Source organism: Cetorhinus maximus, chromosome 18 (genome assembly GCF_964194155.1).
Source record: "Cetorhinus maximus chromosome 18, sCetMax3.hap1.1, whole genome shotgun sequence".
NCBI classification, from domain to species: domain Eukaryota; kingdom Metazoa; phylum Chordata; class Chondrichthyes; order Lamniformes; family Cetorhinidae; genus Cetorhinus; species Cetorhinus maximus.
This window is the reverse complement of record NC_135896.1, coordinates 36,285,742-36,301,481: the sequence shown is the minus strand read 5'-3', so window position 1 is coordinate 36,301,481 and position 15,740 is coordinate 36,285,742. Positions and strand designations below refer to the sequence as shown.

Below are 15,740 nucleotides of genomic sequence, written 5' to 3'. Positions count from 1 at the left end.
AACTGAAGGTGCATTTTATTTCCCATCTTTGGTGCCTCAGAACAAGAAGTGCTGCAGTTTTTTTCTCTCTCTGGACCAGGTAGTCTCACCAGTCCCTGCTCCTGCCCTATTTCTCAGTCCTGGCTCTGTGGGCACATGCCCCACTCCTCCTCCCTTTCTGCAGTATGAAGCCCCCCCCCTCCCTTGTTAAGGGCCGTGTCTACCTCGAAGCACTCTGCGGGCGGAAGTGTGTGCCGGGTGCATTGTGGAGCCGACTCCCACATTGGAAAAGAGAGGAGGGGGGGATAGGAGGAGGAGGAGGAGGAGTGAGGGTGGAATAAAGTAATATGGCAACCCGGCAGCTGCAGAACGTGAGGGGGCCGGCGGCAGCAACAGCAGCAGCAGCAGATGTGGCAATGCAAAGATGTCAGGACAAGCCATAGGCAGAGAGCGGCGGAGGAAGAAGAAGATCGAGGGAGCAAGCGAATGAAAAGAGTGCGCGAGAGAGAGAAAGGGAGAGAGAGAAAGGGAGAGAGAGAGAGGGTGAGGGAGAGGGGGGGGGGGAACAAACACATGTTGAGCCCGGAGCGGGCGGGGAGGGGGATCGTTAAGTAAATCGCGGCAGGGAATAATTAGAGGAGAGCCATCGTCGGGCGGGCAGACTGAGGGTGCGCGGCGGCGCGAGCTCACAGCTGGAGACTCACCGTTGTAAACACTGAGGAGACGCTTCCCCTTCACAGACAAGCGCCGTAGCAACCAGCTCTTTCCAGCACCCGTGGGTGGAAAAACAAACATATACCGTACCTTGTAGACACGGAATAAATATCCTGCTGGAAATGAGGTAAGATTTAATCATCTAAAAACCCGTCTGATTCATATATTCAAGTGCAGCCCCCCCCCCCCCCCCCCGCTTTTCCCTCCCACACCCCAAAAAAAAGTGAAAAGCAAATAATGATTCAGCGGCGGGCTTTCAAAACGGGTTCATTTACAATTGCTGAGAGGAGAATGCGTTCATGACCAAAGGGTGAGTGTTTTTTTTAATTGTTTTTAGTTAAGTGTATGTGTGTGTTTTTTTTAAACATTTAATGCTCTGGGTGTTCTCCAGTCAGAGCTCCAGGGGGCTACAGGCTGCTCTGTCCAGTAGCGGCGGCCGTTTGTCTCCCGGGTGATTTCTTGGTGCTTTAACCGGCCCCCCCCCCCCCCCCCCTCGCGCCGATCCCGCTGCCTGTTCGGACTCCGCGACCGGCACAGATGTTTTAACATTAGCAATCCGCGTTATTTTATCGGTGCATCCTAGCCCCAAGCTTGCAATCGCCAAGTCCTTTCCTGAACAGAAGCCCCTTTTCTTGCAGTGTGTCAACTGCCCCAGTAATGGATGTTGGATTTTTAACATTCAACCTAGCTATTTAATTGAATGTGAAATACTCGTCTTTCCTCGTAGTAAATTGTTTTTAATGACATGCTTTAATGAAGTTGTAACGTGCAGTAAGCGGTAACACGGTACTGCTGTGGCTGGGTCGGGGGGAGATGGAATGACAGGACAGCATGTTAGGTTTTGCAAAGGAGGAGCCAGACGGTAGCAGTGACATACCTTCAGTCGACAACATTAGCGGTCGGCGGCATAGCTGTCTCGTCGTTCTTATTATCTGGAACTGAGTAGCAATATTTAACATTGAATTAATATTAAGCAAGTAGAGCAAGATTTCCAGTTTTCGAGGGCTGATGTGGGGATCTGCTGTCATGGACTTTGCCGGCGTTCTGACATGAGCACCACCTGCCAGTAAACGGTTGTGCCTGGAGACCTTTCTTGTGCTTCAGAATATGTGTCAACACGAGAAAAAAAATCAAAATCATACTTTTTTTAAAACAAAACTTTATTACAAGTTTTTTTATTTTGCTACTTTGATTTAAAAAATAATTTAATTAAAACAAAGGACTGTGGGTGTAATGTGTGAAACATTGATTTTGCGATTTTTTTTCGCCCCCAAATTGTTAGCTGTGCCACCATAAAAGTTTGTACCATATAAAAGCACTCCACTGTGATACTACAAGTCAGATTATTTAAAAGGAAAATAGCACACTAACTTAAATGCCACATTTCAACCAGGAAATTTTCACAGGAGGTGCACAATGAGTGCAGTCGATGCATTTATTAAATAAGTTCTTACTACTTAGTAAGGTTTCCCTCTGTAGTCTTCCACCAGGGAAATTTTTACACATCCAAGTATACAGTTTAAAAAAACATTTCACGGGATGTGGGCGTCATTGGCTAGTCCAGCAGGTGTTACCATCCCTAATTGCCCTTCAGAAGGTGGTGGTGAGCCGCCGCAGTCCATGTGGTGTAGGTACGACCACAGTGCTGTTAGGGAGTTCCAGGAATGGTGTCAAATCAGGATGGTGTGTGAGTTGGAGGGGAACTTGCAGGTCGTGGTGTGGTCATGCTTCTGCTGCCCTTGTCTTTCTAGGTGGTAGAGGTCATGGGTTTAGAAGGTGCTGTCAAAGGAGGTTTGACGAGTTGCTGCAGTGCATCATGCATATGGTACTGTGCGTTGGTGGTGGAGGGAGTGAATGTTTAAGGTGGCAGATGGGGTGCCAGTCAAGTGGGTCACTTTGTCCTGGTTGATGTCAAGCTGCTTAAGTGTTGTTGGAGCTTCATTCATCCAGGTAAGTGGATAGTATTCCATCATGCTCCTGACTTGTGCCTTGTAGATGGTGGACAGGCTTTGGGGAGTCAGGAGGTGAGTTACTTGCTGCAGAATTCCCAGACTCTGACCTATTATGGTCGCCACAGTATTTATATGGCTGATCCAGTTCCGTTTCTGGTCCCTGGTAACCTCCAGGATGTCGATAATGGGGGGATTCAGTGATGGTAATGCCAATGAATGTCAAGGGGAGATGGTTAGATTCTCTCTTACTGGTGATGGTCATTACCTGGCACTTGTGCAGCACGAATGTTACTTGCCACTTATCGGCCCAAGCCTGAGGAGTTGCCAATGGTACTCAATATTGTGCAATCATCAGCGAACATCCCCACTTCTGACCTTATGATGGAGGGAGGCAATTGATGAAGCAACTGAAGATGGTGGGGCCTAGGACACTACCCCGAGGAACTCCTGCAGTGATATCCTGCGACTAAGATGATTGACTTTCACCAACCATAACCACCTTTCTTTGTGCTACATATGGAGAGCTTTCCCCCTGATTCCCATTGACTTCAGTTTTGCTAGGACTTCTCGATGCCGCACTCTGTCAAATGCTTCCTTGATGTCAAGGGCAGGCACTCTCATCTCACCTCTTGAGTTCAGCTCTTTTGTCTGTTTGGACTAAAACAGGAGCTGAGTGGTTAGCAGAATCCAAACTGAGTGCCAGTGAGCAGGTTATTGCTGTGTAATGTTGCTTGATAGCATAGTTGATGACACCTTCTGCCCTGATGATTGAGAGTAGACTGATGGGGCAGTAATTGGCTGGTTGCAATTGTTGCTGCTTTTTGTGGACAGGACACACCTGGTCAATTTTCCACATCGTGGGGTGGCTGCCAGTGTTGTAACTGTATTGGAACAACTTGGCTAGGGGCACTGCTAGTTCTAGAGCGCAAGTCTTCAGTACTACTCTAGGAATGTTGTCAGGGCCCACAGCCTTTGCAATATCCAGTGCTTTCAGCCATTTATTGATATCACGTGGAATGAATCAAACTGGCTGAAGACTCGCATCTGTGATGCTGGGGACCTCAGGAGGAGGCTGAGATGGATCATCTACTTGGCACTTCTGGTTGAAGATGTTTTCAAATGCTTCAGCCTAGTCCTTTGCTCTGATGTGGTGGGCTTCCCTGTCATTGAGGATAGGGAATTTTGAGAAGCTTCCTCCTGCTGTTAGTTGTTTAATTGTCGTCCACCATTCATGACTGGATTTGGCAGGACTGCAGAGCTTAAATCTGACCCGTTGGTTGTGGGATCGCTTAACTCTGTCAATCGCATGCTGCTGCCACTGTTTACCATGCAAGTAGCCCTGTGTTGTAGCTTCACCAGGTCAATGCCTCATTTTTATGTATGTCTGGTGGTGCTCCCAGCATGCCCTCCTGCACTCATCATTGAACCAGTGCTTATTCCCTAACCAGATGGGTTTTTACAATGGACGACGTTCAATGGATGACACTTTCATGGTCACCATGACGAGACTAGCTTTGTAGCTTTTAATTCCAAGTTGATTTAGTTGATTGAATTTAATTTGCACCAGCCGCCTTGGTGGAATTTCAACCTGTGTTGCCAGAGCACTAGCCTGGGCCTCTGGATTACTAGTCCAGTGATATTACCACTGTGCCATCCCCTCCCCTGGAGTTCCATTGATGGACAACATGAATGTGAAATTTTTCAATTATACTTCCATTCCAATATTATTATTCCATGGCTAATGAAAGTAATGCAGCCCTTAAAAGCAAAGTCTTGGCATTTATATTTTCGTGTAATATAAATAATACTTTAATACCCATCTGTTATTGTCTGCCAGTGAAGCACAAATATCTTTTACAATTTAGGCAAAACAAATTTTAATGTGAGATGATTTACAATAAGTAGCAGACAATAACATCTGGCAGCTGTGGGAGACAGGGTCAGATCTTCCAGAGTGTTTTCTACTGGTAATCTTGGTGTTTAAGACTTGTTCTGAGGGCATGAGGCAAAGAAAGCATGCTAGTACTTGGAGAGAAGAAACTGAGGTAGAAAAGTGAAAGGGTGAAAAAAATCATCAGGACGAGGAGTAGATCTAGAGCTAGCCATGTAGAGAAATTTGAATAAGCCTATTAGAGAGAAATTAATAGAATAGGATGCACTTGGAAAGAGCAAGTGAATGGAATCTGAAGGGGAAGAGAGGTCAAATAGTCAAGCAAAGTAAAACAGAATACTGCTTCCAGCCCTCTATGCCTCAGTATTTCTTCCCTTCCCCTGAGAGCGACATGCTAGGTTAAGTTTTGGAGACTCTGGCAGCCGCTTGTACCACACCCAATTGCCCATTCTTCCACGAGGCAAGACAGTGTGTCAGCAGTATATTTATTATTGGCAGTATTTCAACTGAGCCAGTTCCTGCCCTCGCCCAACAACCACACATACGGTGAGGATCACTGGGTAGCCATTAGCAGCAGGAATCCTGGTTGATTTTTTTTTTGCCTTTGCTGAAGACTCCCACTGCTGTCGCAGTTGAAACCAGTTAATTCACCACAAACCAGAGATCGAAGCTGAAATCTGCCTGGTCTGAACAGTTCAGGAGCACAAAAGGTTCAGTTTGTGGAACCACTGAGCAATGGGGGAATACAGAATATAACTTTGAGCTTAAGTTTGCCATTATAAATTATGTTGGAGTTGCAATTATGTATGTGTGATTTATTAGCAATTAATGTGTTGTTAAGAGATTCCTTTGCTAGTTTAAGGAAGGAGTTAACCACTTGTGTTATATGACTGCAATTCTTCTTTAAAATATCAAAGAAATTTATAATTCATTATTGCATTTGGCACTAATACTGTACAGGTATATTGTGTCTACATTGTTAAATTGTCTTCTTTAGACATCCACACCTTGTGCCTTTCTGTGATCAAAAGGGAGAACTGGTGTTTTTACAAGGCTCTATCAGTGCTGCTCTGTAACTTCTAATTAGGGGGTCCATGAGGGTGCAAGGATTTCATTTGCTTTCTAATTTTTCCTTCCTTCTTGAGGCTAGTGCCTCCATGAAGCTGAAATGGGAATTTATCACATAGGAGCTATGAGTGCATACTGTTATCATATCTTCTGTCATACAGTTCATCAAGTTCATTTAAAAGGGAGAATTTGGGCCAACACTATATAGGAAATTGTCTTGTAGTAGTCTTGACTATCTTAAAAAAAATGCATCCTAGCATACGTTCCTTGCAAGGGAGCTGATCTCCCAATCTGGACAGCTGTCTTTTTACTGTTTTATTTTATTCATTCACGGGATGTGGGCTTTACTGGCTGGGCCAGCATTTATTGCTCACCCCTTGTTGCCCTTGGGAAGGTGGTGGTGACAACTGAGTGGCTTGCTAGCCTAGTTTTAGAAGATTGTCATTTAATCTTGGCTCCTGCTTTCCAGAACCTAATACCTTCAATAAAAGGTACTTTCCATTATTAATGGAGATGAGAAGTAGGGAGTGCTGAGACCAACGACAAAGCACCAAAATGTAATTTCCACATCAAGCCTCAAGAACGTCAAAAAGATGAGAGGCTAGTCTCCTTGATTTGAATTTATATATTCTTTAAATGTGGAGGATTACATTCAATAAACATTATAAAACATGGACAAGAAATATCATTATCTCTATACAGTATTTTACAGAAATATACAGGAAGATACGATTAGTCCTTACCACTGTTATTACTAATATTTCATTGGAGAGGACCCAATTGAATTTAGTCCAAAACCAACAATTAATAATCAATCTAAAAATCTGTGTAGCATTGTCTGTTTATACATAAATTTTATAACCAAAAATGGATTATATAGATATGACGTGATGGAATGATTGATGTGATTGTTTTGTATTCAAAAATCAGCTATAGAGTGGGACAAGAAGCTGAACATTATTATCAGGTTGATTTTATAAATGCACACAGGTGCCTGAGAGACTAATACAAAAACAAAATACTTCAGATGCTGGAAATCTGAAATAAAAACAGAAAATGCTGGAAATATTCAGCAGATCAGGCAGAGTCTGTGGCGAGAAACAGGGTTAATGTGTCAGTCCTGAAACATTGACTCTGTTTCTCTCCATAAATGTTGCCTGACTTGCTGAGTATTTCTAGCATTTTCTGTTTTCATGCTTGAGAGATCAGTTTGCACATGCAAGAGTATTGTTGGCAGTATATTTAAGCATCAGAATGCAGTTTGTCAGCACAGTGGAGCTCCCATTGCCACTGGCATGTTATTAGATTTACTAGTCTTAATCCAATGAACCAGTATGAATTTTGGAGTTATGCAGAGCATCATTGTTGAAAACTTCTTTGGATTCAGGAAACTAAGCTAAATTGCCATTATCTAAATTGGTGTAAAACCTGTGGTTTTGTATTTGAGAAAAATGTTTGCTCCATATTCCATAATGGGAATGTGTTTTCTTGTGGTTTGCGTGTTGGCTGACATTCTATCCCAGATTTCTTTGCTTTGTTGTATTAAATCTGTTATGAGCCATTGAAGCGGTAATATTAATGTGGCATCCAAAGAGCCACCAGTGATATTTCACTAATTTTAATGTACTATACCCTGTGTGACTACTTTAAGATAAATTACAAAACCTCAACAGACCAAAAGTGTTTAGAAAATAAATGTTTATTTATGAAGTGCAAATATGCTTACTTACACGATATTGAGATCTTTGAAATATCTTGGTGCCTTTTTGTAACCACATTGTAATCCTCAATGAGTGTGAGTGGTCGATGCGATTTGTGAAGTAATTTCTTGTGCCTTGACAAGATTCTGATGCAAAAACATGCTGGATGCATGTTTTAGATACCTTGTTTATAATTATGTGGCAGCATGAAATGGTTCATTATGCCACCAAATGACAGTGGTTTCGGTGCAATGACATATTAAATACACCCACACTAAAGCACTAAAAATAAATAGAATTCAATTCTTCATTTGAGGGTATTTTTACACCAATACAGAATGCAGTGATTTTAAATATAAGTTCCAATAAATAAGACAATATACTGCAGCTGACATTTTGTACCATGCTTTCATGTCCTTGAATTTACTTTATGCAACTTAGCAGCTTTATTTTTTTTATATAAAATTAATCATCTAAGTTAATGGCTTTAAATTTATTTACATTTGTGGGCTGCGGCAACATTTTGGCATCAGTATATTACAAATCATCCAGTTGTTTTAATTTTTGCCGGATATTGTGATTTGAAGTAAAGAATTGTTTTCGGTATACCTCTAATTCTGGTTAGGAACAATTACTGATTAAATGTACAGAAAGTTTGCCAACAAAAGAAATGCTTTTTTAAAATTAAAAGCTACAAAGGCCATTTGTTACTCAAATGGTTAAAAATTAATGTGTGCATGGCAATAGAAGAAAACTTTCAAAATCCAGTAGGTTCAACCCGAGGTTTTCCACCTAGTTAGACATGCAAATAGTCCATGTATAGCAAAGAGGAGGAACATTCTCCAAACAGACAGCAGTATAAAGGATCGTTTGGATACAAATGCAGTCAAACAAACTGCATTCAAATTGAGCTCTCTCCCATTCAACCATAGAACAATCAAACAGCCATTAACCAACTATGGACTGATGAACAAAGCATTCCAAAAATGGAACAGGGTTTGACAAATGGAAAAGGAATGAAATGTTTGTTTCAGTTGAACACCATAAAAGGAACAAAGTCTAGGCATCGCAGGTTGTAAAAGTTTACAGAACAGAACTTTAAATGGAAATGTCTGTGTGTTTATTTCAGCAAGAAGTATTTTTTGCAATTGCAATTTTAAAGGCTAACTGTGCATTCTTTAGTTGTTATTTTATTACTGTTCTAAATTGATGGCATTTGATAATGTAAGGGGATAATGCATCAAATTAGTTATCTCTTTGAAAATACATTGGAAACAACAATATAGGACAGATGTTCTTTGAAATTAGTTCAAAACTTCTTTCTCACAAGCTTTGCTATCCCTCTCAGTTTCACTCTCTAATCCCTAAACTTACCGTAAGAATATTACTTTATCAATTTGGACTTGGCTTTGATTCTACCTAGATTTTATTATTGACTACATTCCAATTCTTAACTCTGACAATGACTTTACTCTGATAGTCCAGGATCTAGGTGTTTCTCTAATACCCTGCTTGCTGTGGTCATGGCTCACTTTGAGCAACTTAGTTTCCATTTACATGATAAAATTGATTTAATATGTATGAACCTTACATAGATGAGATGTGAAAATAATATGAAAATACGGGTATGTAATAAATGATGTACTGAAGATTTCCTGTGCATTAAGTTGCAGTGCATTCAGCATTTTTATGTTCTACAGTAGTTTTTAGTGTTGCTGAAAAAGAGAAATGTCTAAGCATTTCATCTTGCACTCATCAGGACATTCGCAAGAAGACCAATGTAAGGGGGAAAACAATTTATACTGTATGAAGAAGAGTGCTGATTGGTTGGCAAGTGGCATTGCCATGGAGAATGCACCACTGATGGTGACTGACAGTTAACTGCAAACATTGTACGAAATTTAAACCAGGCAGCTTGACCCTGATTGACTCATTCCTCAGGGCAATGCCTTGACCAATCAGGGTCAAGTTGCCTGGTTTAAATTTGAGTGAATACATTGTCATGAAAATGCCTCTTTTTTTGAAAAATGATTTAAAAAAACTTTTAACTGACTGGAAATTCGGTACTTTAAAAAATGAGACAGCAAACCGCTTTAAAATGTGAGGTCACCTTCCAAGGTGAAGGTGAGAAAAGCAAACAAGAACCCCCTCCGAAAGGAAGTGTGAAGGGAGAGACATTTCAAAGGAAATCTACAGACATCGAAACCCAATACTCTAAGGGAGAGATTATAAATACAAAGTGCTGAATTTTACTCAACAGTAAAGACAATGGGAACTGCCAACCAGCCAGATACACCCAAGAGACACTCACCCCCCCCACACTTTGCAGGATGAGATAACCCCATCTCCTGTTGGTTTCTACTACCTTGAAATGTGTCAAGAGTTTCTGAGATGAAAGATCAAAATATGATTGTTTGTTCTACAACAATGACTGCAAGACATGTTAAGCAAACTCCTTCCTGGGAATATACAAACAGGAGAATTTTAAGAACTGATTTTTTTTTGCCAAGCCAGACACATAGTGAAGTCATTTGGAAAAACTGCTGAAGGGAGCAGTGAGGAATCTTTCTCTCTCTTTTTCTCTCAAGGAAAGCCCTATCCCTACAGTATAAAAATCCAACCCAAGAGATTATGACTGTCCATCGGAAAGAAACTCAGGAGAAACCCATCGATTTCTGGGAGATGGGTTATGGAATTAAAAGTAAGAAAATTGTCTCCAGCAAAGTGCAGTTACCTGGACTTCAATTCAACTCCAGGATTTTAAAGGAAACCAGCTAACTTCAAATAGCCACAACGTTCAACAATCTACACCTCAAGGACAAGCAAAGGACTTAATTGTAAATTAACTTCTCTTCTGACTCTAATTTTTCTTACACACGCGCACACACACATCTTAGAAGTGTGTGCGTGTCGTTGCATCGTTTATTATTTTTTCTCGGGTTTAGTAGCTAATAAACCTTCTCTTACTTTGACTCAGGAAAACCTGCTTTGATTGGCTCCTTTATTAAAAAGTGAATATATTTGAATTGGAAAAGGCATCTATGGGGAAAATAAATTTTAAAATCTTTGTGACCAGTCAAGGAGGCTGATTAAAGGCAAGCCCGTTCATTTCTCCTCACTGTCCAAGGGCCCAAACACTCCTTTCAAGTGAAGCAGCATTTCACTTGCACTTCCCTCAATTTAGTCTATTGCATTCGCTGCTCCCAATGCGGTTTCCTTTACATTGGGGAGGCCAAACGCAGACTGGATGACCGCTTTGCGGAACACCTTCGGTCTGTCCGCAAGCATGACCCAGACCTCCCTGTCGCTTGCCATTTCAACACTCCACCCTGCTCTCATGCCCACATGTCTGCCCTTGGCCTGCAGCATTGTTCCAGTGAAGCTCAACGCAAACTGGAGGAACAGCACCTCATCTTCCGACTAGGCACTTTACAGCCTTCTGGACTGAATATTGAGTTCAACTATTTTAGATCATGAACTCTCTCCTCCATCCCCACCCCCTTTCCGATCCCCTTTTTTCCAATAATTTATATAGATTTTTCTTTTCCCACCTATTTCCATTATTTTTAAATGTATTTCCATCCATTGTTTTATCTCTACCTTTTAGCCTATTTCGATCCCTTCCCCCCACCCCAGCCCCACTAGGGCTATCTGTACCTTGCTCGTCCTGCTTTCTACCCTTAATGTCCCCATTAGCAAATTCCTTAGATAATATCACCACCTTCAACACCTCTTTGTCCTTTTTGTCTATGAAATCTTCTTTTGGTTATCTCCACCTATCACTGGCCCTCTATCCAGCTCTACCTGTCCCACCCCCCTAAACCAGCTTATATTTCACCTCTTTTCTATTTTTCCTTAGTTCTGTTGAAGAGTCATATGGACTCGAAACGTTAACTGTGTTCCTCTCCGCAGATGCTGCCAGACCTGCTGAGTTTTTCCAGGTATTTTTGTTTTTGTTTTGGATTTCCAGCATCTGCAGTTTTTTTGCTTTTAGCTTTATATTTCCCCCTGAATTGCTTTCTGAAGTGGGTCACAGCAAATCAAGCCCGGTATCTAGCACAGGTGGACAAAACTCCCACATGCTCAGGAATGAATAGCAATTTTAATGTGCAATGAAAAACCCTGCTCATGGTCATTATTAGTACCAGTCACTGTGGTTTCCTGGAGCTTGGTTGATCATTTACAGGGTTGGGAAGGAGTTTCCACGACACTTCCTTTCCTAAATTGCCCTTAGTTTTTCTTCTTTTGTTTTGCTGTCCCAGTGCATAGAATTGTGGGTTTAATTGTATTGGTTGGTTGCACCATGTAGGTTGGTACTGACTTGATTGATCAATTGTGTATAAGTGATATATATGTATAAAGTATGTATATAATTAAGCATGCATTGAACAAAGAGAATGGAGCAAACTCTTTAATATAATGTACCTTTTATATACTTAAAGCAATGATTTTGTAAGTAAATTCCAGTAAAATCAACAGCAAAACACTGGGACACATTCTAAAATTGTTTTTAAAAGAAATTGGTAACAGACAATTCTTGGCTACAAGAATTAGCCATTGCAGATAAAAATCTGTGCTCCTTTTTAAATTTTTTCTGCTTGCTGTATATTTGAACGCTGATGTACATGATGCTTGGGCATTAGTGAGCAACTTACATGATGAGCGTTTAGCCAAAGAATTTGCAACGTCATCATTATTTTGACATTTTAGACAGGAACAGCTGCACAGGCTGCAAACCCAAATACTATTATTCCAATTTTTAAAAGCAACAATGCGTAAAATTTAAAAATGAGTTTGCTTTTAAAAAAAAAACCAAGTTTCAAATTTGGCTGCAAATAAATATTGAAAATAGAAACTGGATATATGATGGATTTGAAATGGAAGGACACTGAGTTGTTTAGTGTTTTATTTTAACCACAAAAAGCTTTGTTAGGACGGAGAGAATGAAAGTATGAATGAATAAATTGAAGTTTTATTTGTCAAAATGAAGCTAATGTAAAGTATAATCTTGATCTGGATTGTCGTTTATCTATCATTCAATTCTTCCATTATTGAAAACCACCAGTGCACATCTTAGCTTGAATATTTAAACTTAAACCCGTACATATTCTCCCTTGGCCTTGGCATAATAAAACCTAGGGGCAAGTTATTGAAAATATTGGTCCATTTCCATTTGTACTCTCTAGCTAGACCAAGGTGATCCATAGTAGGAATGGCAATGGATTTCAAGGAAGCATCTCAGAAACTACAATATGATTTTGGAAAATATGTAAGTGGACAGAACAATGCAAGATTATACTTGATTGCATTAAATTTCAAGTACAGCACGTAGGAAGGAAAAATGGGTGGCCCATGTGTTTTGTGAATGGTGTTGAAATGACTAAAGGTGAAGTTGAAAGAAACCCAAGAGCCTTAGACTTAATGCTTTAGTGTGTCCAATCAGTGCAGAACAACAATTATCAAGGCCGGCAGAATGGTGAACCGTAAAGTCCAAGGACTAGAATACAAATCTGAGGAACTTGCGGTCAGTCTGTACAATGCTCTTTTCAGATTATACCTTGAAAACTGATCTGATCACTGAGTCACAAGGGAGACATTCAAGTGCTAAAGACAGTGCAGAAAAGAGCCATAAGGTTCATCTCTGATGTTAGAGCTTTTCGTTATTGGGAAACCTCTGCTGTTCAGCCTTGGAAGGTGTTGGCTGTAGATTTATTTTATTAAAGTTTGTAAGGCTGTAAACATATAGAAAAAAATTAATCTGGAAAATAATTTTAAACTAACTTGCAAGATTAGGACATGGACCACAGGTTCAAATTGGGAAAAAAAATTTGAATCAGTATAAGGAACCTCTTGACGTAAAAATGATCAATACATTGAATGGACTCTTAGATAGAGTAATGGGGGTTAAAGACCTTGAAATTATTGAAGAAATAATTGGATGCCAATGAGGAGGATCCTTTAAGGTGTATAGACAAACTGAAATGACAGCAAATAGCCCTCCTTTTATAAATACCTTCTGGTCTTTTGGCTAGATGCACAGGAATCAAAATATAAAGTGATTTGTCAAGGCACCTTTTTTATACTTCGGTTGGCATGATATGTTAAGTGTGTTAGCATAATGGGTGGTGCATAGCGGGTAGTCTGCTTGTCACCTCATGCTTTCAGCTGTCATTGCTGGCTAGCGGTATAGCTATTGTGAAAGGAGAGCAAAGTGCATAAGACTCTTCTGCCAGTACATAGCCTCTTCATCACCAGCTTTTTATAGTGCCTCCCTGTGGCGATATATGTAAACTGGGTAAACTGGGTACCCTGTGGATCCAGGCTAAATTACAGGGAACTTGGGGGAAGTTTAGCCCCCAGACACATCGCATGCAGGCCTACCAGCGTGTGGTTATACCCTGGTGTCCACGAACCAGACCCCCAGCTATGGGTAAATAGCCCCACTGCCTAGTGGATGTCTTGGGAGAGAAGAAGACTAAGGGAGTAAACCCTGACAGAAAATTCAGAGTGGCAGTAATCTGTCATCTATCGGGCAGTTTTCTGGCAACTCCTGCAACAGAGCTGGTACCAAACAGTACTCGTTTCATCCTTTCCTTTGGACAATATTAGTGATGCTGGGGGTGGTGGGGGATTCCTGATGCTTGGGCAACTCAGGGTCTCCATACTATTTTCCCAGGTCTGCTCCAGCTTTGTGATTTACATTGGCACAACACAGGTAGCAACAGTTATCGGTTATAAGTTCTTGCTCGATTGGGGTAGAGTGTGAATGCTGGGGGGGCTCCTTCCGACAGTGGGAGAGATAATCACATCTCATTGGATAGTTACCGCCCCACCTCGAGCTGGGCAGCCACAGTCAGTTAGGTGCTGCCCTGTCACGGCCTGCTTGCTTCAGTGGGTGCTTGGAGCTTAGAGAGCTATCTCTGACAAGCGGGTTGCTAAACTATGCACCAGGCAAAACAACAAAGAAGACACCATAAATAAAAACAGAAAATGCTGGAAAAACTCAGCCGGTGTGACTGCATCTGTGGAGAGAGAAAGAGTTAACGTTTTGAGTCTGTATGACCCTTCTTCAGAGCCCACCCCCCCCCCCCCCCCCCCCCGCCAACCCATTCCCACACAACAACCTTACCTTTTGTGCCTTTTGCCTCTCAGATACCCAGAAGGTGCAACATGGCCAGGCATAGGAGGTACACCAAGAAAAGAGTGATGACACTTGCAGCCACTAGCATAAAGACCCACACTGTGTGCATCTTAGAGGATGGTGTAGAGGCAGGATCTGCACATGATGAGTTGCTTGGCACGAGGGAGTTGCTACCAGGGCAGGGGGCAAGGATAGTGCAGGTGCCAGCTTGGAGAGTTAACTTGAGCATTGAGCTCCACAGTGGCATTGCTGGCATCATCATCATCACCTGCCTCTTCCGCATACTTCTGGTGGACATTCACTGTGTGCAAACAATGCTGTCACCAATATTGTGTCTGTCGTGATGGTGTTGGTTACAGAACATGTCTGTTAAGGAAGTCTTTGTAGGCTTCTGTATGTTAACAGAAAGTCTTTATTACCAGTGTCCAGCACGATTTGCTCTAGAAGTGTGCATCTTTATCTCCAGGTGTAATTTTGGAGCTCTAAGGCCCTCATAGTGCCCAAAAAATGAGCCTAATTTCCTTAAATTATTTCTGTTTCCAGTAACCTGTTGTAATCTTGAAGTATTTTATATAGCTTTAATGAATGGATTTGAACATTGAGTAAGCCAATTGAATTCAAGAGGGGACATATGGAATGAGGCAAAGCGTTCCTGAGAGATAGGAAGTTTAGGGACTGCTTAACCTATGGCCATGCAGCAAGCATTAGCTTTTTTCTTTGTCTTCCCCTGGAACAGCTGATGCTATTAAATCAAGATTAAAATATTGAAGCTTTCATTGTGCTTAGTGTAGGTCGTTAATATAAATTAGAAATTGTATGTACTCCAGAAACACTCTTTTTGATAACATTCCCTGAATCAGTACCAATTATTTCCTATCCTTTAGCCAATTTCTTATTCAGTCATAGGCTTTATCTAGAATTTCACTGCTTTATAATAATTAAACAATAGCATTCTGTGCAAAACTTTATCAGACACTTTGGAAGTCTACAATCTCAGTTCCTTCGACAGAGAATGTTGCTGTTCCATGACCATGTCTGAAACCAGCTTTGCATGGTTGTGGAACTGGCTGAGGGAGCATCTGCAATGGAAGCACTTGAAGAAAAGCAGGTAGGACCCAAACAGGACAAATTCCTGATAGTGAAAAGAGACATTTCCAACACAAGGAATGGAGGAAAGGTGTTATTTTACATAGCGATAGTCAGTTAATTGTTAGGAATTGTGTGAGCCCTGAGCTAAATGAATTCCACCTATGCTTTGCATTTTGATACTCAGGTGTTGACTCCAAATAACATTA

At 41.2% G+C, this 15,740-nt stretch overlaps 1 protein-coding gene across 6 annotated transcripts in view; it reads left to right on the top strand.

Annotated features, from left to right (window-relative positions):
• The first annotated feature begins 216 nt into the window (after positions 1–216).
• The window catches only part of LOC144693065 (ena/VASP-like protein), a 329,238-nt gene continuing 313,714 nt past the window's right edge, over positions 217–15,740 (top strand). For 3 of the 6 annotated variants that reach the window (XM_078562402.1, XM_078562397.1, XM_078562393.1), the window contains exon 1: positions 281–820. In XM_078562402.1, coding sequence (XP_078418528.1) covers positions 816–820 — 5 coding nt within the window. In that variant the 5' untranslated portion in view covers positions 281–815. Of the gene's footprint in view, positions 821–15,740 lie in introns of all 6 variants that reach the window. The other 3 variants (XM_078562396.1, XM_078562392.1, XM_078562400.1) reach the window with 2 other exon arrangements.